This window comes from Sarcophilus harrisii, chromosome 2 (assembly GCF_902635505.1).
Source record: "Sarcophilus harrisii chromosome 2, mSarHar1.11, whole genome shotgun sequence".
Classification (NCBI taxonomy): Eukaryota; Metazoa; Chordata; class Mammalia; order Dasyuromorphia; family Dasyuridae; genus Sarcophilus; species Sarcophilus harrisii.
In genome coordinates, this window is record NC_045427.1 from 393,442,358 (window position 1) to 393,468,934 (window position 26,577).

Genomic DNA, 26,577 nt, shown 5'->3' on the forward strand with positions numbered 1-26,577 from the left:
TGATTTTTAACCTCTGACCAGAAGGTCTCTAGGATTTCTTCCAGCTCAAAAGTTCTATGTAGTTACAATACTTTAATGACATATAGTTCTCAGTTTATTTAAGTAGACTAATCTATATATCATATAATGTGAATTTGCTGTCAGACCAGGAGAGGAAAACAAGAAGGGATGGGCAAAACTGTAAGAGGCTGGGGGGAGAGGAGAAGCAGGACAGAACCAAGAGAGAGAATATGGGCTGACACATGCAGACTGAACATGTTCATACAGGAGACAAGCAAACACAGAGTCTAGGGACAGACCCATGGAACTGGAACATACTACACTCAGTAGAAGAAGGCAGACAAGGACACTCAGCAAAGTAGAGAGAGTACAGCAAAAGTCTCCTCTTTCAGGCCAGAGGTCTTACACCAACCCCTCTATTGGCAATGAAGGACCATTCTACTTTCACTTGGAGGATTTTTTAAAGCGTTTTTCTTTAAGCATTTGACAAAATCCAATTCCCATTTCTATTAAAAACACTAGAGAGCATAGAAGTAAATGGAGTTTTTCTTAAAATGATCGGTAGCATCTATCTAAAACTATTAGACAGCATCATATGTGATAAACTAGAACCATTCCCAATAAGATCAGGAATGAATCAAGGTTGACCACTGTCAACATTATTATTCAATGTTGTATTAGAAATGTTAGTTTTGGCAATAAGAAAAAAGAAATTAAAAGAATTAGAGTAGGTAATGAGAAACAAAATTGAGAATTGATTTAAATTTATAAGAACATAAGTCACTCTCCAATTGACAAATGGTCAAAGAATATGAACAATTTTCAGAAGAAATTAAAACCATTTCTAGTCATATGAAAAAAAGCAAATTAAGACAACTCTGAAGTACCACTACACACCTCTCAGACTGGCTAAGATGACAGGAAAAGATAATGCTGAATATTGGAGGGGAAATGGGAAAATTGGGACGCTAGTACATTGCTGGTGGAATTGTGAACTGATCCAACCATTCTAGAGAGCAATTTGGAGCTGTGCCCAAGGGGTTATCAAACTGTGCATACCTTTTCATCCAGCAGGGTCTCTACTGGGCCTGTATCCCAAAGAGATCATAAAGGAGGGAAAAGGAAACCACATGTGCAAAAATAGCACTTTTATAATTGCAGCTCTTTTTGTAGTGGCAAGGAACTGGAAACTGAATGGATGTCCATCAATTGGAGAATATTATTATGGAATATTATTGCACTATGAGAAACAGCCAACAGGATTTCAGAGAGGCCTGGAGAGACTTACATTAACTGATGCTGAGTGAAGTGAGTAGAATCAAGAGAACACAGTACACAGCAACAAGATTATATGACAATCATTTTTGAAGGTCATGGCTCTTTTCAACGATTCAGGCCAATTCCAATGAACTTGTGATGGAAAGAACCATCTGTATCCAGAAAGAGGATTTCCGGGATTGAATGTGGATCACAACATTGTATTTTTACCTGTTTTGTTGTTGTTTGCTTGCTTTTTTCTCTTTCCCATTTTTTCCCCTTTTTGCTTTGATTTTTGTGCAACATAAATATGAAAAAAAATATATATATATATATATAGAAGAATTGCACATGTTTAATATAACATACTGTCTAGAGTAGGGAGTAAGTGGGAGAAAAATTTGGAATATAGGGTTTTGCAAGAGTGAATGTTGAAAACTCTTTGCATAAGCCCTTTTTGTAGTGGCTAGAAGCTGGAAACTGAATGGATGTCCATCAGTTGGAGAATGGCTGAATAAATTGTGGTATATGAAAATTATGGAATATTACTGTTCTGTAAGAAATGACCAACAGGATGATTTCAGAAAGGCCTGGAGACTTACACGAACTGATGCTGAGTGAAATGAGCAGGACCAGGAGATCATTATATACTTCAACAACAATACTAGATGATGACCAGTTCTGATGGATCAGGCCATCCTCAGCAACGAGATCAACCAAATCATTTCTAATGGAGCAGTAATGAACTGAACTAACTATACCCAGAAAAAGAACTCTGGGAGATGACTAAAAACCATTACATTGAATTCCCAGTCCCTATATTTATGCACACCTGCATCTTTGATTTCCTTCACAAGCTAATTGTACAATAATTCAGAGTCTGATTCTTTTTGTACAGCAAAATAATGTTTTGGTCATGTATACTTATTGTGTATCTAAGTTATATTTTAATATATTTAACATCTACTGGTCATCCTGCCATTTAGGGGAGGGGGTGGGGGGGGGGTAAGAGGTGAAAAATTGGAACAAGAGGTTTGGCAATTGTTAATGCTGTAAAGTTACCCATGTATATATCCTGTAAATTAAAGGCTATTAAATTAAAAAAAAAAAAAATAAATAAATACTTAGTAAAACAAAAAAAAAAAAAAAAAAAAAAAAAAAAAAAAAAAAAGAAAACTCTTTGCATATATTTTGAAAATAAAAAACTGTTATTAAAAAAAGGTTTTCTTTTTAAGATTTACTTTTCTTTTGGGGAGGAGGTTGTTAAGGGGCAGGAACAAGGAGAGAGCACAGTTATTGCACAGTAAAGTTGGCATAGGCTATTTTTGGAAAGTGGATTTCTCACAGAATTCTTTACACAAAATCAAATTTGCATAATGCAAATTTGCATAAAGCCAAAACTGTCTGTAGTTACAATGTATATTTCTAGTATTCAATTCCTAAATAATCTATCCTAAAATATCTATCTCAAGATTATTCCACACTTAAATGTGGATGATGTATAGTTAAAATCAACTTTTTAAAAAAAAGAAGGAAATATCAAAAGAAAACCAGTAATTTTAATTTTTAAATATAAAAAATCCAAGACTTTATTGGAATAAATGTTACATGACATTCTTTAATATTAAACTCTGAGCAACCTTGAGAGGTGATGCAATTTTTTTCCATTCAAGTCTATAATGAAATAGGTATGTGACCATTTAGAATAAAGTTAGAAGGAAGCAAAGCTTAAATATTAAGCAACTAAAGCAAAGAAAGCAAAAACCAACAATACAGTACATCTACATTTTAAATATCACTGAATTTCATTTTAAAGAAAAAATAAAAATCCATTTTGCAGTAAAACAGCTTTAGTAACTGATCATTAGAAAAACCTGTGAATGTTTATCTGTCAGTTTCTTTTTTACTTTACAATCTGTTCATTTTCCCCACCCAACCCCCTAATAAAGAATCCTTATTCTCCCTTAACTATCATGATTTTGTAGTCTCCATACAAGTCAAACTTCATCAAGTCCATAAGAGTTCTGCCTGTGTAAAAACTGCAGGAGTCAGATGGAGCCCCAGTAGTAGATGCTATTGATTAGTGCTGGTGAGAGAACAAGACCAACTGGAGTTAAGCAGGTGGGAAAGTGCACTGCAGGGCTGTTTTCCTAAAATGTGCATGTCTTAGCCAGGACACTTCAGTTATAATATGTAACATTCCTGCTGTTCCTGGGCCTGAGCTTACCTTCTATAGTGTTAAAATGGAGACTTTTTGTAACATGAAAAAACATCCAGGAGGTCAGGACTAGGGCAAAACCCAAAACTTTATTTAAAATCTCTAAGCTTTCCAGAAGCAAAAGATGGATATACTTTGAGATGCAAAAATAAATGCTCCAGAACTCACCCAGAACTTTAAATATTCATCCTGAACACTTGGGCATTATTAAAGGAGATGCTACATGGACCAAAAGAACAAATTTCCAAATTTACACTGGATAATGAAAAATTAAGTAAACTGAGCTAAATGCTCAATTATCTGATGTTGCTTTAAATGAGATGGGTTCTAAATATATATTTATTTATTTATTTATATATGTGTATGTGTATATAAGTAGGTGCTACAGATTCTCTTTCTGGTTTTAAAAATAATTTGATATTACCACTAAAAATTTTTACGTTTATTATAAAGTATGGCACCATTAAATATAAAATTGCTTTAGAAATTTAGTACCTCTAATAGGTCCATCTTGTTATTTTCATAGTATATTATGCTTTCCTTGTTCAACAAAAGTGGGGGAGAGAAAATGGATTTCCATCTATATACTTACCCAAAAAAAAAAAAAAAAAAAAAAAGGCCAAATAACTATGATCACTATTATTAGGGATTTATGCTTCATTCATGAAAGATCTGAAGCCATCTCTAATGGTCCATTCTTGCAGTCTTCCAACAGGCTTAAATCCTACTGATACTAGTAGGAATTTTTCTTGCATTTAGCCTGAACAGACTTCTTCCCAAAAAGGATTTATTCCAGATGTCTTCTCCAAAACCTAAAAAAGTAACTTTTTCCAAACTAGATGGAAAATCAAGGAAAAGAAAAATTACCAAATCCCTCCATAGAAACAGAAGTTAATTCTGTATACATTTTCATTCCCAAATACTAATTCTCACCAGTGAGAAAAAGCCATCTCCTTTATTCCTATTCCTAATTTGAGGGAAAAAAAAGTATTTAATCATTAAAAGGTGCACAAAATGTTAAATACTGGTGGCAAATAAATAAATTTTAATATTTCTTAACAAGCAAACCTTTCTATTTAGAATGCTACATCCCTGCTTTAGAGAGAAAAACATTCCCAGGAGATGTAAAGTTGTTCATTATCCCTCTACTGGGAAACCTTGGTCTTGGCTTCAAGTAGTTTTAGAAGCACCATTTGTTCATATCCACACTAACATAAGCATTGGAGGAAACACAAAAATATAGCAAAGTCTAAGAAGGTTGAAAATGAAAAACAAAAATCTAACAGTTCCTGCCATCATTCCATGTTTAATCTTCAGGGATTTACATTTAAATGGACTGATAGAAACTCCACAATCAAAAGTTTTGGAAAAAAAAAATTTTGTCAGGTATTCTTCAAATTTAAAATTCAAGTGAGTCCTTACATGTGTACTTCACATCATTTTCCTCATCTCATGCATTATTTATTGCAAAAAGTTTTATCAAATATTCCCCTAATAACATTTCTGCAGTTTAATATAATAGAAACAATTTACAATTTACAAATACCATTTCCAGGTACATCAAATCTGTTTTAGTCACGGCTCTTAACATTTACTCCTTGTTAAAGATTTGAAAAAGGAAAAAAAAATCAGTCTCTAGTTTCTTTCAGTCCTGAAGAGCTGGTGTTCTCTTGTGGCAGTGTAGTAAGTTCTAGGAAACCAACTTGCTGCTAATGTCTTTGTGCTGAAATACAGTAAAAAAAAAGAAAAAAGTTGTTAGGCGCAATTACAAATTTATATAAAAACAAAGTCCTATATCACTTAAGATTTAGCTCTATTTTTGTTCCAACAACCCATGTTAATATCATCTGATTTGTAGTCAGTAATAAATGTGTTCAGTTAAACTTCAAGTCTTTAGGTTTTACATTAAACTCCAAATACAAGTGATAAAAAGAACATATACTGCTGATACTCTAAACAAAAGATGTCAACAAAGATAGGACAAATACTCAGTTTTCCTAATGTGCACCTAACCAAACAATGAAAATATTTGTTCCTACAGTAGTCTTTTTATGTCATTTAGTTAACAAATATTCTATTTTCCTATGTTAAATATTTTACATTAATCTTTACCTACTAAAAGTCAACATTATTATCTCCCATTGAAAACCTGACTTTACAAAAACTTTATTCAAATATTATTTAAAATGATATTTAAAAGGGAATTCATCCTATCTTCATGAATAAAATATATTACAATACAAACAGGACCTTCTTAAACTCTGAGCATCTATTTTGTATAAATATATATGTATACCTGTTTGTATGCATATATATTTTACCAATATTTATCTTTTAAAAATGTTTGTGTATATATGTGCATATATTGTATGCACATACATATATACATACACACATAAAGACATACACACACACATTCACATACATTACCCCAAGATATAAAAACTATTAAATACAGTAAAGCTACTCAACTACTTGGTACTTCTGGGAAGCAAAAGCAACACACCAACCCTACAGTGCAGCAACAATGGGCACTTAATACACATTTGTTGAATTATGATATTCATTGATTTTTGTATTTAAAAAAAAAAGACTAGTCACATATCCTAAAAGCAAGTCACAAACAAGTAGCAAAAGCCTATGTGAAATCAGCTGTAAATTAAAGGATTCTTGTGTGTGAAGTGGAGAAAGGATGGCTGATTGCTTATCCATCTCTTGCAATAGAGAAGCAGACAAAAGCATCACCAATCTAGTAATATAATCTTCCAAGATTAAGAGTATACAGGTGTATCTAGAAAGCAAGCTAATTTTTTAAGCTACTTTATTTACAATTTCATTAATTTGCAAGCATTTTGTCTGAGCAAAGATAATCTCTGAAATGGAGAACCTTTGTCTATAACACAATAGCACAGGGCATAAGCACATGTATACCTTATGTAAAAGATAAAATTGATTCTGATATGATGAACCACCCCTATCAGTAGTAGTTCTCTCATGTCACTAGGATGCCTAAAAGTTCTCTCTCTTCAACTGCATCTATTCCCAAAGGAAAAAAAAATACAGTATGGGTAATTTTACAATATCCCCCAAACCACTGTGATCACTGAACAAAAGGCAGAAGAATAAAGATTGATGTCAAAACAGTAAAACAAGAAATCAGATATTTAAGAAATTTATTGCTATATCATTATCCCTTCCAAGATACAATGATCCACACAAAGCTGAAGTCCAAAACTGATGGTCCATGAGAAAGAAATTTTTGTTGAGGCACATTTTCTAACAAAATTAAATGTCTTTTACTGTTGCCTAAGAATAAACTAGACATCATGCACAGAATTTAAAAAACAAACACCCCCATAAAATTACATTTCAAAATCTGGCTCAAGGCCTGTAAAAAGTAAGGCTAATGTGAAAAAAAATATTATATTATAGCTTTCAGCATCAGTGTTTTTACCCAACCAGTAAGAGATATGTTTCTGCCAGAAATACTTCAGATTCAAAAAATGAAGATACTGGGTCCAAATTTAACCGACACATCCAACCCACTCAAAAGGACAATTCCCTATCTGGGTAGAATATTTCTTCTGGAAGCTAAATTTATAGAAAACCTATTACAAGTCCCTGCTTCTGAAAAAATATGTTAGTTGGACAATTCAAAATGTTTTTGTCCTTTGGCACTTGTGTTAAGTTACAACTTTATGAAATTAGATGCATTATTGTTAGACTCATAATGCTAATAGTCTTTTGTTTGTATAGATCTTAGGTTCAAATGTCTTAGAGACCTGGTAAACTATTCTTTTGAACAAGTGAAAAAAAATAGTATGAAGTTAAATGTCTTGCTAGAAATCACATTAGCAAATCAGGATCACACCCACAAAGGTAATGATTTCTGGTCCCCCATTCTTAATGGTGCCCCCTATTTTGCTTAAAACTTGCATCCAGTTGTCCATTCGTAGATTTTCCTTTTGTGAATCTCAATGTCTGTCTTCTTTCAGTATTATGAACCATTGGGTTTCAAATTGGGTTTCAAAGGTACAAAAGATTCATGCCATTAATACTATTTTGGAGCCACTAAACAAATTTGTTCATTCTAGACCAAAACAAATCACCTAAAAGATTGTCAACCACCATATATAAGTACAAGTCCAGAATATTCAAATTTTCCCTGTTCCAATTCAATTATTTGCTTACAATTAGAGTCAATATGTTTCTACACCTTCAGCACAACAATGATAGTCTTAAATAGATTCTCAAAAATCCTGGCAAGTTAACAAATATACAAAACATATTCAAATCTAAAAGCAACAATTAAATCCAAATCCCTTTCCTAACAAAGCAAGAGCTCAAATTTATCTAACAGAGTAAGAACTACTCTCTTGTACCAAAATCTTTCAGGCATCTCATTTAAAATTTAAAAACTGAAATATAACAGTATTTTGGCATTACCCTTTTCTCCACCCTCTCAGTTTCTATTTCTTTTATGCAGCCTTTCAAAGATAAGTTGACCAAATATATGTACAGTAGAAAGTAATCCAAACAAAAACAAAACCTGTAATGATGAAATGAATATCAAAAGAAAATAAAAAAGAAAATGGCAATTGAAAGAGTTAAAAATACTTTAAAACTACCACTTGACCAGGACTCCATCATTATTCAATATGATTATACAATGTAAGGCCCTGCATACCAACCAAAAAAGAAATAAGTCCAGATTTTCAAAAGTACACACAGGAAGACTCCAGTCTTGCTCTCTGAGCAGGGCAAGTAAAATCAAGTAGACTTTAATTACAGTCTAAAATCTACATGAGGTACACAAGTACCAATGTCAACGAAAATAAGAAAAATAAATGAATTTATTAACTCTAACCTAAACTATTTGGGGAATGATTAAGTGATGATATGATGCCCCCCTTCACTTTGGGGCAGGGCTTAAAACAGACAGACCTGCCCGTTTCACTGTTAACTTCAATGCTCCCAATCTGAATCCACAGTGGTCTGTCAGACACTGTAAGGGAGCAGCAGGACTCGTCACTGTCTGATGTAATATGCTGCCATTTGTTGAGACCTATGGTAGAGAAAATCAAGTTAACAAAAATAAAGTAGTCATTCGAGTATCTTTTTTTTAAACCTCTATTTTACAAAAAAAAAAAAATTAAAGTGACCAGATTTCAGTTGTCATTACGCATTTATGTTGAATAACTCTTTAACTTCATAGAATGTATGTATAAATAAAAAGAATGATGCTACAACAAAACACTAATTGAAAACAAAAGACTGTAAGGGCCCTATGTATAGTTGCAACTAACTGCAGAATAAAATGGGCCAATCTACTTCCAGAGAAAGACAATTAGCAGACTAGGTTGCTCACAAAGCAAACTGAGAAATACTCAAAGTGGTGACTGTCATATTTAAAGTATGCTTTTGATCTGAGCTTTGTTTTAGCTTAAGAATAATTACAGAATGTGAACTTAGGAAAATCCTAAATATCCATGAATATGCTCAGCTTCTATTGCACAAAAATGCCTTGACTACTTGAGGCTCTTTCCTTTTAATTCCAGTAACCACATAAGCATATTTTTCCATGCCTAAAATTCTTATCATATGAAGTAATAGTTATTACTGGTTTCCCTAAGCTTTTCTGAATAAATAACAAACCTCTACTAAATGAAAGGAATGAAAATAAGTTATTCTTAATTATTAAAATAACACTAAATAAAGGTGTTGATGCTTTCTTTACTTTGTAAAACATTCTATAAACATAATTCCATGAATCTGTCCCTTTCCTTACTAAGCAAATATAAATGAACAAAATTTTTATTCCTTAAAAAACTCATTTCCTCCTTCAGATTATCCATTTGCCTTTTAGAAGCCCTATTATGGAAAATAACCACTGCCCACAGCTAATATGACAATTATTTTTTTTAAAGTACTGAATAAAAGTAATAGAAACTCAAGGGAGAGAAAAGTTCTATCCTTCCACAAGATACTGATGACAAAGTACCTCAAAAGGAAACATTCAAAAAACCTCAACTACAAATGGGATTTGGCTCTGAATATAATAATTACAAGTTCTAAGAAGAATGTAATCTTTTAAAAGTAACTAGAAAAATAATCAGGTTTTATCAAGGAAATTTTGGTCAGGTATTTTATTTTCCCTAAATCAACAGTAATCACAATAGGGGCAGAAAGAACTTGAAGAATTCTACAGTTATTAAAAATTTGTTTTTTACAAGTCCCCCTCCCACTAACAAATAGTGTTTAGTACAATATTGAACACTTAAAGGCATTACATATTCATTGAATTGAACTCAATTGCCACCCATTGACTTTATAATTTTACTGAATTTTAAAAAATTCAAGATAACATATTGGCAATACACAAAGTGAAATCTACTTGTAGTCACTAGCTGTACAGGTAGAATTTTAGGTATAGAAGAATAGAAGAATCATGCTGGCCTAGCCATAAGCAGAAAGGAAAACCAAATCTTATGAACTGAGAATAAAGGTAATCTCTTGGCTTCAAATGACTTCTGCTATCTCTAAGTTATATATTCTTATCTCTAAAATCAAGAGTTAGGCATAAATAATATCTAAAATCTTTTATAATTCAGTCTCTGAATAAAACAGTGAAATGGCATAGGCAGAACAAATGGAAGGAACTGAAATTTATTCTATTAAAATTTGTGACAGGTTTCTCCTCATTATTAATTTGAAGGAAAGACTTTTTAGTGGCTAATCTTTGTGTACCAATAAGAGGAAAAATACCTTTTTGGATGGGTAATGACTAGGCAAAATGGTTATAGTGTGAGATCACCATTCTTTATAGGAGTTAAGGAAGAAAAGAGCAATTGTAGTAGAAAAAAAATGCTGATTTCATACATGCTCTGTACTACAGATCGAGTAAAAACAAAAACAATAGCAGTTATTGCTAAGAAGCAGGAGAAAAAGGGGCAGTAGAGAGTTACCAAAAACTAAAAATCAATCTTCCAATAGTTCTGGAAAGGGGGAAATTTGAGAAGGCCAAGATCTTTGGAGTAAATCCAGAAATAAAAATAAAAATTTAGAATATATAAGAATTCATCTTATTACAACTAAATTCAGAGATGGCATAAGTTTCCTCTATTCACAAGCATATTATTGAAGATAGGTGCAGACAAAGGGAACACTTTAATATACTTTAGAAGGGCCAAGAAGTTTTTTATTCTGTACTAACCAGTTATTTTCTCATGATTTTAAACAACTTTGAATACAGTTCCATCCTACCCCAGGTTCTAGCTTGAAATTAAATATTTAAAAGAGAATCAAATATTTAATGAGTAGTGATCCCATTAATATTGTCTCAAAATTGGACCAGGCTTAAGAATTACCATTTCTTGAAGAAAACTTTCTTTTTTCTGTCAGCCCTTCCCTCCTAAATCCAAAAGGCTAAAGTTCTTGTGATGTGGACGCATCTCGGATAAAGTGAAAAATTATCTCCCCTGAATCCTAACTAATGTATCACCAAAAAAAGATGGAGGACAGTTTTCAGGGGTTTACAAAGAATTCTTAAGAATAATTACCTATTATTTTTCAATCACTCTAGAAGCAATAATGTTGCTTAAAATTATGAAATGCCAGATTTTCTGAGCATAATCTACTAGAAATGAACTGATTCATCCATCTAACAATAGGATTACTACATTTTGATGAATCTCTATGTAGAAAGGAGCCATCATCATTCCACATTCTCTCCAATGTTACAATGGACTTTTTTTGCAAATGAGTTTGGATTAAATGACTTGCCCAGGATCACACAGCTTTTAAGTATAAGGCTAAATCTGAACTCAGATCCTCCTAATTTCAGGACTGGTGCTCTATTTACTGCCCCAACTAGCTGTCCCATACAATGGACTCTTAAAGAAACGATGTGACACTAAAGAACTGGGATGAGAAATCTGGAAGAAAAAAAAAAAGACCTAGAAGACATAGATGATCTGTAAATCTACTCTGTTCCTATCGCTATTCTTCAGCAGTCTTTGCATCTGGCCTTATGGCCATCTTTTTAATTTTAGTCCTGAGCTTACACTTCAATTTGTAGGATTTTATCTCCAGTTCTAGCAAATTTTCCTCATTCTTTTTTCTTCTTTAGGTTTCTAGAAAGTAGATGCTTGACAAAAGAAAATGCCCCAAATTCTAAAATAAACTAGCTTTAAACAATTCACCAAAAATACACACACATTCACTTTAAAAACAGTATAAGGAAAATCTGAGACAGCCATGAAGAGAAAGCACAATGCATTTAGAGTTGGAGAAACTGGACTTAAATACTATTTTTATCACTTGCTATCTGTCACAGTCAATCAATAAACATTTATTAATTAATTACTTTGTGTCAAGTACCAAGTTAATTTCTGGGTATAAAAAGAAGGGCAAAGTCACTTTGGGTAAGTCACTTAATCTCAATTTCCTTACAAAAGAAAAATAAAAAAAACAATATTGGGGAAGAGAGCAAAAGGATTTTGTAAAAGCTGAGATTTTAGTTTTGAGACTTGAAGTGAAGAGACAGAAATGAGGAAGGGAAATATCCCAGGCAGAGGAGACCAGACCCAATGAAAATACCAATTTGCTTTTGAGCAAGTTACTACACTGTGGTGGTTTCCTCTGTAAAATGAGATGATTGGCTAGATGACACTTCTGTTCATTTCTAGCTCCAAATCTATCCAATGATCAAATAGTACACAATAGATTTTACACCAAAACATCTCAACCCTTTTCAGCCCAAAGACAGATATAATATGTATCTATTCCTCTGAAGCACAAGTATGTTTTTTCCTCTATGGCTATATGCTACTCATTCTCTGATCCAAATGGGGAGAAGAGTAAGTTAATGAATGGACTCATTACCAGACTATAAACTACTTTTGAACAAAGTGTTATATACATCTCTGCAAACTCACTTTGGATGTAGTTTATGTTCAACAAATATTTTTTGAATGAAAGGAGACAGAAGCTGATCTGTTTGAGACCATTTTTAAAAAGGCAAGTTTCACCTGACTAAGATTTCAAGCCTTCAACCATTATATATATCCAAAACTTTCCTCCAAGTTTAGGATATCTCATATTCCAAGAGAATATAGGTTTGTTTTCAAAATTTATAAAATGGAATTTTTCAGTTAAAGAAATTATGTGGCCATTTTTGGATATATTTTCCCCATTATACTAATAAGTATAAACCACTACATAATATCCAAGTAGGTAATAAAGAAAATATTACTTTTCTATATTGGATTGCTTGCTGTCTAGGAGAGGGGGAGGAGGGGAAGTTGGAACACAAGGTTTTGCAAAAGTGAATGTTGAAAATCATCTTTGCATATTATTTGGAAAAAACAAAAAGCTATTATTAAAAAAAAAAAAAGAAAATTATTAGTTTTACATCATGACACTTTAGCAAAATACAACATTCCAGGCCTAACAAATCAGTAGATTAAACCAGAAATATTATCTTCTTTGGGAGAAGAAACCTTAAATACTAATCTACAATGATCTTTAAAAGAATTCCAAGGGGCAAGTATGATGAAATTATAATTTTGGGTGAGATATTAACTAGTCTAATCTTCTTACTTCTGAGATTAGCAAACCTATCCCTCAAAAAGCTAAATGATTTATTTAAAGCAGGCAACTAACACAGGCAATTAACAAAATCAGCACTCCCAACTAGATCGCTTAACTATAAATCACATACTACATGACACCATCTTCATTTATTCCTCAAAGCCCCAAGCCAAAAAAATTATACTCTTAAATAGTATATACCCAAATTTATAGTTTGAAATTAATCACTGACCAATACAGAAGGCTTAAATGTAATTATTGTGTTTAAAATGAAAGAATATGTTACAGCTCATTAGTTATAGGTTCTACAGGTAATAGCCAAGCCACCTCCAACTTCTATACTTAACAGGTTGCACTTCACTTATGATTATTTTTCTGCAAAAAAAAAAAAAAAAAAGTATGTGTATGTGTTTATCTAGATGAACAGTTCTAACATATTCTACTTAGGAAAAACAACCTTTCTTCCCGATTTTAGAAATGTTTTAAAATTGAATCTTTGCTCCAAAGATGAATAAGTTTAAGTAACTACAAATAATTCTCAAATATGAGCTATATTTCAAATTCCAAGGTGGAAGGGAAATATATTAATTTCCTGAAAAACCAGACTTCTCATTTCTTGCAAGTATGAAAACCATTATAACCAAATTAAGTCAGTTAAGCAAAGCATATTCTAGTCCTTTGCTTAAATTTGCAACTCAGATCTCTGAAGAATTAAAAGAATATGAAGATGCAGACTCTTAAATCAATGAGCAAACTTCATTATAGGAGTTAGATGTTCTTTTTTTCTCCATTTTCTTAAATCTTAAGAGTTGGGAAAAAAATTTTTCTTTGGGGCAACTTTCTAATTCTCATCTTCAAAACCTTGCTTTTAAAAGGGCTTGCTTAATTGTTCCCATTACCATCAGAATTTTGTGGTAGGACATGCTTTTTAAAAAAAGCTATATGCATTAAATTTAAGGAGAAAAATACAAATATCGAAGTACTACCTTTTCCCTTCTTGCATATCACAAAAGTTTGTTACTCTCATCAGCATGAGTCTTTTCTATAGCTCCTTTTTAATCCTTGATGGAGTCTTCCATTCTTATCAGCATAACAAATAGACATTCTCTTAATAAATTATTTTAAATTAATTAACAGCAAAACTTTTTTTTTTTTAAATTTCAACCTAGACACTAAAAATCAAGATTTGACTTGCCATTACTCAGTCCATCTCTTTAAAAACTAAGAAAAATACTTGGACTTGGGACAGCTAGGTGGCACAGTGGACAGAGCACTAGCCCTGAAGTCAGTAGGACCTGAGTTCAAATCTTACCTCAGACACTTAACACTTCTTAGCTGTGTGACCCTTGGCAAGTCACTTAACCCCAATTGCCTCAGCAAAAAACAAACAAACAAAAACCTGGACTTATAGACAAAAATGAATAATGTACTTCTAGCTAAATAAATTCTAGATCTTTAAAGCTCTGAAGGAAACAGTTTTTATTAATGATATAAAATTTGGGAGGGGAAGGGAGGCAGAGAATATCTTTTGCACATGGAAAATTTTAAAAATGTACAATCTAATTTTTTGACCTTTTCAGTCATATTTTAAAAATACCAAAACTCCAAGTTAAAAATCTACAGAACATGAACATCTCAATTTTGCAAAGAATTTTAACTTGTCCAACAATTCTTTACCTGAGTTATGGTGCCCAGTCATTTGTAAAGATACTAAAGAGCAAAAAAAATGGAAGAAAAAGCAAATACTAGAAATTATTTATATATCCAGAAACTAATGAAATTAAATGTACCTAACTTGACTTTAATTATGAATTTTTTATGCTAATTTTATGTTCTATTATTTCTCAAAGTGTGTTTCAATTAGGATGGTTTACAATGAGTTCTACTAAAAGGTATTGTCAATTACACAGTGAAACCATCCCTTTTAGAAATTCAACCCATTTGAGATAAATTATGAGAATATCTGTTGGAATTAGAATCAGCTTTGGTGGCAAAAGTACCCAAATATATAAAAACACAGATACATGAAAATATGCAAAGTAAAGGGACTTGTGTATTATATCTTTCCCTTGGTATCAACAATTATGCACAATTAAAGCCTATTTAAATGATAGCATAGCAACTCATGCATGCATTCTTTAATTCAGCTTAATATTTATGGCACATAGTAAATAGTTATTAAATACTTATTGACTGATTTGAACTAATAGTTCTCTCCAAGCCAGATCACCCAATTTAAATTACCCTATTTAAGAGCACATGCCAATTAAAAATACATCAATATTAGTATATACACTAAGAAATCAAAATTCTGATATAAGCCTATTATGACCCCAAAATGTTAGTTTCCTGAAATGGGCATTTCATTTCCTACAAGTATTTGATCATTAAGTGGAAAATAGCAGCACCCCAAATATCATACTTTAAATACCCTGACACCAAAGTCCTATGCTACTACTACATTTTTCCCTCTTAGGTTTATCTAGTCCAAGACATCCTTGAACCCAAGTTTTAACATGCTATGCTTTTAAGATATTCCAAAATAAACATTTCATATTTAAGAAAGTTCATTCAAACTCAGGGTATTACTTATAACCTACTAGGTAAAAATTAGGCCTAGTAAATAATTATAAAGAGAATAAAATATGCCCATTTCACTGGGATCACTATTTAGTGTCAATAGGTTAGAAAAGTCATTGGAGAACGCTTGTGTTTTTACTGGAAGTATAATATATTCTCTCTTTATGGCCACAGAAGATACATATCAGTCAACAAGTATTTATTAAACATTTACTGTTATCAGGTATTCTCAGTATGGGGGGAGGGAGGTTAAAAAAAAAAACCCCACAAAAACAGTATCTATCCTCCAAGAGCAAAATTAGTCAAGATTAGGGATCTTGAGGTTAGTGGAAAATAGCTTGGCAGGAATACAAACCTAGGAATCAGACCTTTTAAAAATATATTTAGCTGTCATTTTGGACAAGTCAACATTTGAGTTATTAGTTTTATAATCTGTTAAATGAAGGCATTAATAGAAGATTTATATTTAATCAGCAACCTCTGAATCCAAATTTAGTTCATTTCTTACCTTCCAACTTCATTGAGAAGTTATATCATTCAGTTCTGAGTCAACTGAGAAAGCAACATTTTCAGTATCAAAACAATGATTCCCTTTCCTTCCTTGATCAGCTTTTTAGCTTTTAGTTCCCCTTTGTGTTTCCTTTTTATATTCATTTGTCCCTGTCTTTCACATTTTCAACATCTTGTTTTAAGGTTTTTTTCCCCTTCTCTGCAGGAGAAAAATACCCATGTAACTACAAATATAGGGAGAGAAAATAGAATTAATTTCTTTTTTTTTATAACATTCTAAAATGAACTTAAAAGAAATTCATCAGGATTACCTAATCCACCTCAGTCGCTTTTTGTAGCAAAGGGAGTTCTAGTGTTGGAACAGGAAACTATACCTATCAGGATAAAATGTTTTGAGAAAATACACTGCAGCAGAACACAAGTTTGACGTATTTACCGTAACAAGCCATGTCAGTGTCAATTTAACAAAAAACTTTTGAGATGAAAACAACATTTTAAAGTCATAAACTTTAGTGCCTTATTTTATAACAGAGGCAATCACCGAACTTGGCAATTAAGACAGTAAATATGTGGTTATGATTCTTTGCTTACCTCAGAGAACACTGCACAAAACTAGAGTATCAATCATTCAATTACGACAGTATTTTTTCCCTCCCTTTCCCCAATAATGTATTAGCATATGATACACAAAAATATTCGTTGGTCAAGGGTCATTGATAATTCTATTTTCGTCCTCCAAAACATAAAGCAGATTTTTTTCACATCAAGAAAATAACTGTCAAAACACCATTACGGAGGTGATAGACATTAGGTATGCACAATGTATCTAGGACACTAAAATTTTATAAAGTTGACAATTAAAGGTGATTGTTTTTGCCCTTAAGGTTTAGGTTCAAACAAATCTATTAAGTTCAAACCAAAACTCCTCAGAAAATGTGTCTACTAACAAATTATTCTGACCACAGGGCAATCAATAAAACTATGGATTCAGCTTTCAGATTATCAACTTGCTTAATTATGGGATCATAGATTTGGAACTAGAAGGGATTCTGAGGCTATGTTGTATAATTCCCCTCATTTTATAAATTAGAAAAGTGAGGCCCAAAAAGGTTGTAAGTGACTTTCTCAAGGTCACACAGAAGGTAAAATAAGAGGTGAGATTTGAAACCAGGTTCTCACTCCTGAGATCCAGCACTCTTTCCACTGCACCTTCACATCACTAAAGATTTGTAAATGCAGCGCAAATTAAATCCTGAATTGTTGTGGTTGTTTCTGTTTGCAGGAAAGAATACATGTTAGAGAAGCGAAACAACATCTCACAATCAAAAATTTTCAACTTGTGTGTTTACTACAATCAAAAAGCATTGAGTTCTCCTGGAAGTTACTTAATTATCCAGCAGAAAATCTGGTTTTCAAGTTTGTGCATAAATAACTGTAAGCTTAAGGACAACTGGCCATATCCAGATGAATAACTACCAATAGGCAGTATATTAAATGTGTAATAGCAAGAAAGTTTCAAATTGAATTATTTGGAAATCCACCAAAGAAATTATAAGTATCTTATTCTGTCATCCTATACACACTAAAGTCTGTGTCAAATTCTCTATCATTTAAAATTACATAATGCACATATTTAAAAAAAATTTTTTAAACTATTCACATTAAAAAAATTATTGCCTTTGTATGAAGCAACTTGGGAAAACATAGTACATAACTTGCTTTAATACATAGGCAAGGGACATTTCCCTAACAGGGTAAACCTGAAAAAGGAAAAAACAATAAACAAAGTCAAATGGGCATGAATGGAGAATAACAAAAGAGAGGGAGCCCAGTAACCAGAATTTAAGAAAGAAAGAAAAAAAGCCCCAATTGGGCAATAGTATTGGGCTAAGGAGCAAACAGACCAGGAGACTAAATTTAAATACCTCCTTTTGAAAACTTAAGCATGTGATGAAAAATTAAGACATCAATGAGAATTAAAACTCATACCTTTATAAGCTAACAAACCTAGAGATATACTGGCCCCTTCTTAGTACTATACAAGATCCAATTTTTAAGGACTCTGTACTGGATAATGTTATGAGCCTATTAAAAAATATTCTGTGGCAGGGCAAATGAGAAATTAAAATTTTGATCTGTTACTCTTGCTAAGTACTATATAGAAAATACTCACTTTCTAATGTTCTGAAATTTATTTTCAAAGCTTTTTGAGAAACACACACAAATAATTCAGATTTAGTCAATTTTATTTACATTTTTTGTACATATCCGAGCATTACACAATTACATTTTCTTACTTTCTGACCTGCAAACAGATACCTTAAACGGAAATATTTTTTCAAAATTATGAAATTAGGTACATCCAAAATGCAACAATTACACATGACAAGTAATTCACAAAGTGTGGGACGTATCCTAAAAATTTAGGAACAGCCAGTCAGGAGAAAATCTGACCAATTTAGCAATCAATTATTTACATATTTCAAAACAAACCTCTTTATCTAAACTCCCAAGTCAGAACCTTGGAAGATTTTTTTCAATGGAAGAAAAACAGGAAGTTATGATTCACAACTAGGCAGCATTGACAGCCCTTGATCCCAAACTCTTGAGCAATTTTGCAGCTTGCCTCTGAACAGTAAGCATCCATTCCTATTTCAGCTTGTCAAAAACTGAAGTGTCAAACTTATGCCCTTGTGTGCATAGAAAGGCTTATGTGTTCTTTAATTTATAAAAAAATAATAATAAAACAAAATAAAAATAAGTGGTCACTAAAATCCCAAACGTTCCTACTGGACCACCCCACTCACAGCTACTACTACCATCCCCCACCTCCGTAACCTATACCAGATTAGGCTACAAATTCGGAAGAAACTGATGCATATTCCCTGCAAAAAATGCCTTTCAATTGAGGCTATGGCTCCTATGCCTTGGGGTAAGGTTGAGGAATTTTAAAATGCAAGTTTTACTTGAAAATATTGCTAATAAACTTTAAGAAAAAATTTGATTGTATGTTCAATTAGTTTAGTTTGCCTATCAAGAAAGTTATCAAAGATCAATTTTAGTATTAAAAAACAGCAGCCAACTGAGTGCAATTTCTTTTTCTCTTCCTGGTTTTGGCCAATCTACTTTGTGTAAGTTATTTCTAACTAGCCTAGTAAAATTTTATGGAGCCTCCAAACTTTTCTTGCCTACCTTACTGTCCAAGTTCACGTTTCAAATTGTGTCAACAGGGCCCGCACTTCGGGAGTCAGCTGCTTTGCAGCCTTAGCTGCCTCTGTGATAGCCTTGCGATACAAGCCCTTTCTCTTCTTATTAAAGCGTGACTGGAAGTTTTCTAAAAAGGGGGACAGTTGCGATAGTGCAAGGAAAGATGTTGTTGGAGACCCAAACCATGAAATACGGGCCTCCTGTCGGACTAACAGGCCGTTATCTTTCCGGCTTACAGTTATAGTGAGAATACGGGCTGGCCACCATGGGAAGCCATAAATCTTGGCCCAAACAATGTCCCCTACACATATGGTCCTGCCATCTGGTGTGATGCATTTAGAGACGTTTTTGGAAAAGACTTTCATTTTCAAGGAATTACTGAGCTTTTTCTCTTCCTTTGAAGAGGATGAAGTGGAAGAGGTGGAAGGTGCATGCATACTGCCTGGAGGAAAATCAAAGCTTTCAGTAGAACTACACTCTGAATTGGAAGATTTCAAATCATCTGTGCTATCAATGCTACACACTGATGCACTGGAAGAGTCAGATTTCTTTTGATTTAGGGTCATGTAAACAGTGATATTGCTTTTGCTGCCCTTTTTGCCCAATGTCTGCTGTTCATCCTGCTCATCAGGGACATGTACTTCACTTCTGTCCTGAACCTCACTGTTGGCCTCTTCAGGACCTTTTGAGGGATTCTGATTTTCTGAAGGGGCCTCACCTGCTGAGCGGGTAGAGGTGCAACGAGACTGGGGTTTGGGTGCCATCTTGCCACTCCGCATTTTCTCAAGTCCGGCTTTCAGGGAAGAGTCGTTTTCTTCATTCCTGTATCTTTGTGGCTTTAAACGCAACCGGGGTGGAAGAGAACCTGAGCTGGTATTCTGAAACCGACGAGTGAAGTGAACCTTAGAATGTGCGTTTTTAGAAGTGGAAGTTTCATTCTGTTTCTTTTGTGCCTTTTCTTTGGCCATTTTCAACACTTCCCGAGCTTTTGCATGATCCATGTTCTTACTCTGGAGGACTTTTTTAGTATTTAACTGGGCTTTTGAAGTATTTGCCTGAGCAGAGACTTTAACTACTCTGCCTCTGCTGTGAGCAATATTTGAAACTTTGACCACAGCATTTCTTTTCTGGCTTTCATTTTGGTTTTTTCCATCCATTTTATGGTCAGTTTTAAGTTTTTTATTCACAGTAGTTACACTTTCATTTCTCCGTTTTTTGTTATCATCATATTTAGATGAGTCAGTTGCATTGCCACCTTTTTTAATTTCTTTTTTTTCTGCAACAACACTGTTTTTACATTTGTCACACAGGACTTGTCTGGGTCGTAGTTTGATGGCATTCATTATAGAAGTGGGCTCCTCCCTGTACATTTTCCTTTTGGGTCGTTTAATTTTCCGAGGAGGAGGCTGAGGTATTGATTGGTTATACGTGTCCCTGATAAACAAAGGGGGAGGATAAGGTGCTCCTTCATGAAAGAGAGGAGGCGGTTTAGAAGTCCACAGGCTTTTAGCAAGGCTAGGTTCTGGTGGCTGAATGGGAGAATGGTCATCAGGACCAGCACCATTCAAGTCACATTTGATTTCTGTTCCTTCTTGGAATGATCTACTGTGGAGCTGCATGGCTTCAGGTTTATCTTTGTATTCTCTTTTGGGAAAAATTGTCACAGGGATTCCATGGGGCCCAAACCTTTAGGGGAAAAAGAAATAATTAAGTTAATACTTAGGGGGAATTCAATTTCTCACAGCTACATTTTTAACTAAAGATGGCCAGTTCTGGAAGCTAAAACAAAATGTTTTAAAAATAAAACTATAAGGAAGAATTCCTTTCTTATTTACTTATTAAAGGGAAAATAAAAAAAACTGCTCATTCTAACAACACCTTCCCTCTACATGTCACCTCACTTTCCTAAGCATAGTTAGTTTCCTATTGGCTTCCTATGTTATTCCAAAATTAAAAACTTTTCAATAGATAACTTATATTGTAAATGGTTCTCCTGCCATGGTAAAGATGCCTAACTTTAAAATTTTCTGCTATAATGTAAATCTAAAAACATTATTATTTTATTGTAAGATTTCCAAAATGATTGTTTTTGACTACTTAAAACAAATCAAAGAATTCAGTCACATTTTGCATTTTCAAATTAAATCCCTTGATCACAGAATATCAAATAAAATATTTAACCCCGTGAACACATGATTATAATAGAAAATCAGAAATAACTACCTCAAAGCAGGGATACAACCCAAACCTGAATATGAATTCAGTCCAACATGCTAACATGTCTCCCTAATTAGTTAAAAAATGAGGAAGAATTTTAAATTTTCTAATGAAAGCTTCATATTCCAGTGGAAGACAATTTTATAGAATATGTTATGATTTTGAGGTCATATCAAATATCGTTTATCATAACTCCCAGTCTCACTCAATTCTATATCCTGTATCCCATCCCACCACTCTTTCTGTATCTCCTCCATTTAAAAAACTGAAAAGCACCGAGTCTAATTACAACAAATACTATGACAATCAAAATCTCTCTATGGGGGGAGAAGTCAATGTTCCACTCATATAAAGTGATATTTGATACAACAATATCTAGTTAGTTTTATATAACAGAGATTTGCAAAGCACTTTATATACATTTTCTCCCTTTGGATTCACAACAACTCTATGCCCTAGTAAGTATTTAAAGTTTATTACCCTTCATTTTAAATGAGCAGGAAAACCTAGGTTCCATGGGATTAAATGTTTTTTTTTGCTATGATTACATTGCAAGGAAGCATAATACACTATTGTGCCTAACAATAAACTACCATATAAAAGCATTCTGAAAAATATTTTGAACCCCTTAGAGTTTATTAAATTGGAATTTATCTTTCTTACTTGCCATCCACATAATTCACACATATGGTGGATAAAAACATTTCAACCATGAAATGCAGCCTTTATGTACACATTTTCATTTGTCAATCAAAAATCATTTTTAGGTGCTTAGTAGCTAAATAAATACAGATACAAAAAAGAAAGCCAGTCCCTGGGGAAAATGGGGAGAAAAGAACATAGAAAAAAGAAGTTGATAACTAGAAAGTATTCTTGTCCATAGCTTAACAATAGAGAGATACCCAAATGAAGCTGCTGACTAAATCTAATAATGAAAAAGTAGTGGTATTTGTGAGACCTTGTTTAAGCCTGGCAGACCAAACCATCTGGTTAGTGTCCTGAGGTCTTCAAATGAGAGCACTATAGCCAGCCACTACATACATCCTTTCAAGTAGGAAAATAGTCTGAGATAGTTGGGTCATAGTATATTTGTTCCTGAAGATATATTCCCGATTGTAATCTTACCAATTAACCTTGCCTCTTCCACAATTTTTATAAGGAAATTGCTATAATATATTGCTCATAGTAGGCATTTAAAAATATAGCAGGTAAAAAGTTTCTAATTTTCTGACTACATTAAACAATAAGATCAATTCATAAAAAATGGACTATAAGCAAGTTTCTAAAGCATGTTTAAGCCTAAAGTTTACATTTTGGTTCTAGTATAACTTCAGAATGGAATTCAATAAATTTTCACATTTGTTGTCATTTACTCATGACTAAGGATGGAAATAAACTAATAAAATTTTGATTAACTGTGGATTTTTTTCCCCATTTTCATTAAAGAAATGTATAAGTAGAACATTAAGGAATCATTTTTCTTAAAATGCCTATATTATCCTCCCTAAAATCTTTTGAGCTTTCTTCAAATGGATATTTTGATATAAAGATTTTTTCCCATATTATACTTTTACCCTTTTAACGGAAAGTAATCTAAATTCTAATCATGGAATCCACAAAATGATTTATGCCATCATGGGTTTCTACAACATCGTTATGATTTCAAACCAACTTTCCCCGAGCCCCAACTTTTTCCATGCCACTAAATTTATGTGAAAAGTTGTTAGTTTTGTAGTGTCCCATTAAAGAAATAAGTAAATATTATATAACTAAAAATATCACTTGTATTACTAATCTATGGAAGTAATAACCTATACATATCTGTGATAAAACACTGTATATATACCATCTCAAATTGATATTCAAAATAAGGCCAAGAAGAATTACTATTGACCTCATTTTATAGATAAATTAAGAATCAGTATATTATGCTCCTCCCCTCTTTATTCCACAGGAATTTTAGAAAACAAAAGGGTTTCTCATTTTTTAGTACAAAAATTATACATTATCTGGTTACCTATCAGTATATTGTGTTCATTATAGGTAAATGGTTCTATTGAAGTTCTATGGAACTCAACTTTCAAGATTTTACATATAAAGGAGGGAAAAGGCCTTCTCTGAAATACAATCCTGAGGTTAGCTCAATTATTTTAATTCATTTAAAATAAAAATAAAAGCTTATTATCCATAATTCTAAGGACACAAAAATTTAAGTAATGATAATTTTCCTACAATTTTTAAATCTTTTCCCATGTGGTCATTAATACCATAAGCTGGAAGTATGGCTGAATTTTCCAAATTATTACAAAAATGGTTCAAGTAACAAGCCTACTGAGGCAAGATTAATCTGAATAAATGGAGAGATACTCATCAACAGAAGAGTGGCTCCCAAGTAAAAATAAAATTTTCAGCTATGATAATTTAAGACACATAGAAAAATCTTGATCTGTATCAGTGGAAGGAGTATTCACAATAAAATTATATCTTTCAAAGTGTTAAAATGCAAATTAACTCATTGTATAGCACTTTGTGATTTACAAAGACCTTTATTCTTAATCATTCTGAGATGTAAATAGTCCAAATATCACCATTCCCAATTTAGAAAGGGATGGAGAAGGGACTTGTTGTTAAGTCTTACAGTCAGTGTCAGAGCCAGAATTTGAACTTCATTCAGTCTGATGACTCCAAGACTAGCAATTTCCAGCTGCTCTACAATACCATGCCATTAATATACTTGAAAAACATATTTAAAACTTCCTAAGACAAAAAGGGCATTAGTTTAATTCAAAATAATTATCATTAAGTGCCAACTATGTTCAAGGCACTATTATTACAAGAAGTTAGCTTTCTACTGGGAGGCACAATCTTAGTTTAGCAAAAGTAAGCACAAAGCATTTCAGGAAGGAGAAAGTATGTGGTCTGAAGAACTCAGAAAAAAGCTTCTTATAGGAGGTGGTATTTAAAATGAAACTTACTTAAAGATAACTAAATATTCTAAAAGGCAGAAAGAGAAGTAGCATTTTAGGAGTTAGGCCTGTACCAGCCACTCCATAAAGAATGCTCAGAGAAATACATATAGGCCATTTTAATCAGAGTATAGAGAAATAGTATGAATTAAGTCTTAAAAGTCCAGTGATGATAGAAGGTGCTAAACTTACTCAGGAGTATCAAAATTAACTGATTCAATTGGAAAAAAAAAATTTTTATTAAGAACTCACCTAGTCCTTTCCCCTCAATAGTTTTTACAAATCTACTGACCAAACATTAAGAAACAGTTTTAATGGTAATCTTCCCAAATTACACAGAACTGAAAAAGACTGAACTATCTGCCAATGGCTAAGTTTTGTTTCCTCTTTATAAGGTTGGAAATAACTGTTATATAATATGAACATTATTTAATTATTTAAGCTGTATGGAAAATTCTACAAGAAATGCCTTCTAAATCCAATTAAGAGCCTTAACAATCATATAAAATCTAACTCAAAATACTAAAGATTGTCAAGCTGATCTAAATATTGTGGATTAGATTATTCCAGAGATTTTTATATTAAAGGTATTCAACAGAGTATTTAAAACTATAAATAATAGTTTTTAAAAAAACATTTTACAGCCTCTTAAAAATTCTAAGTCTTTTTTTCTATAAGTTTTCCATTTTAGGACAAATGGTAAAATGGAAAGGCACACATGGCTAAGTGCTTAATATAGGTCAAATTTCCTTCAGCTCTACTTGTAACATAAGATGAAACATACTCTTGGGGTTTGTGTTGTTCCTAAGCTATCTTGTACTTCAAGAAGTATTTGTCTACTAGTAAAGCCCACATAGAGGGGTTTAAGAGAAACATAAGAGAAACACTTTGTATCAAAGCTAAAAGTAAAGGCCTAGAAGTGAAAGGCAAGGCAAAGAAAAGGAATGATGAACTCATGGGAAAATGAAAAAGAATGAGCTAAATTAAAAATGGTTAAGCAGTACAATGCTACAACAAATTAAAAAGAAAAAAGGTCTGTGTAAAATACCTATATAATCTTCCAACTAAGCCAATTGTTTAAAATTTAATATTCATTCTTTCCATCTGATTATTTAAAAAACAAGTAAGCCTTAGTGCTACCTTGTAAAAAGAGAGAAGAGGGAGAGAATCAGTATATGGAATATAATTATTTCCAAAAGGTTCTAGCATTTCCCCTCAAGTCAGATTTTATGTTAGTAAAACAACCCTAAAAAATGACTCTATTTCTGGTCATCTGACCTCCACTCCACCCCTACCCCATTATTGTCAGTACAACACTGTTACTTTTGGAGACAGTTTGTAACACTTGAAATGCACTTACTAATATAATGTGGAAACAAAAAAATACAATAAATCAGCCAAAAAAGACTATTCTATGCCTTTAAAAACCACAGATGTGTGTTCCTGATCCAAATTCTTAAGTGGTATTGATGGTATGGTACTGGTATGTTCAAATTGCTCATTAGCCTCAAATCCAATCATACTTAGACCTGTATCTAGTTTCCTCTAGTTCCTGTTTAGATCAATTTGTCCATGATGAACTGATTGTCTTTATAGGCTTCATTCCAATTAAAATATTTTTTTCCAGTTAACATAATTTTCTTTTAAAGTATTAAACTTATTATTAGGAAAGGATTGAAGAGGTTAGTAATCAACTCAAGACTCAAAAACAAGGTGGGAAGAGATTGGTTCTTCACTTCCCAAAGGTAATTAGACCATATTTCTTCCGAAAATAACAGAAAGATCAACAGAAGATAAAAGGAACATGTTAAAAAACATGTTCCTCCCAGAATTCATTTTTCTTAAGAAAAAGTACAGACAGTGAAGCCAACCAGGTTAAAAAGCAGTACTGCATATTGAAACCTTGTTTAAAAATTCTCCCAAGATTTATTCACTATCAAGAAATTTTCTACAATTTGCCTCATGTAGAAGCATTAAAAATTAATGATAAACTTTATCACAAGATTAGTTGAAGACAATCTGACTTTAATA

The 26,577-nt window shown here is 32.6% G+C and overlaps 1 protein-coding gene across 7 annotated transcripts in view; it reads right to left on the reverse strand.

Annotated features, from left to right (window-relative positions):
* Positions 1-2,879: 2,879 nt before the first annotated feature.
* The window catches only part of PWWP2A (PWWP domain containing 2A), a 34,417-nt gene continuing 10,719 nt past the window's right edge, over positions 2,880-26,577 (reverse strand). For 3 of the 7 annotated variants that reach the window (XM_031953613.1, XM_031953619.1, XM_031953617.1), the window contains exon 2: positions 17,316-21,049. In XM_031953613.1, coding sequence (XP_031809473.1) covers positions 19,363-21,049 — 1,687 coding nt within the window. In that variant the 3' untranslated portion in view covers positions 17,316-19,362. Of the gene's footprint in view, positions 5,199-8,419; positions 8,541-17,315; positions 21,050-26,577 lie in introns of those variants that run through there. The other 4 variants (XM_031953616.1, XM_031953618.1, XM_031953615.1 and 1 more) reach the window with 4 other exon arrangements.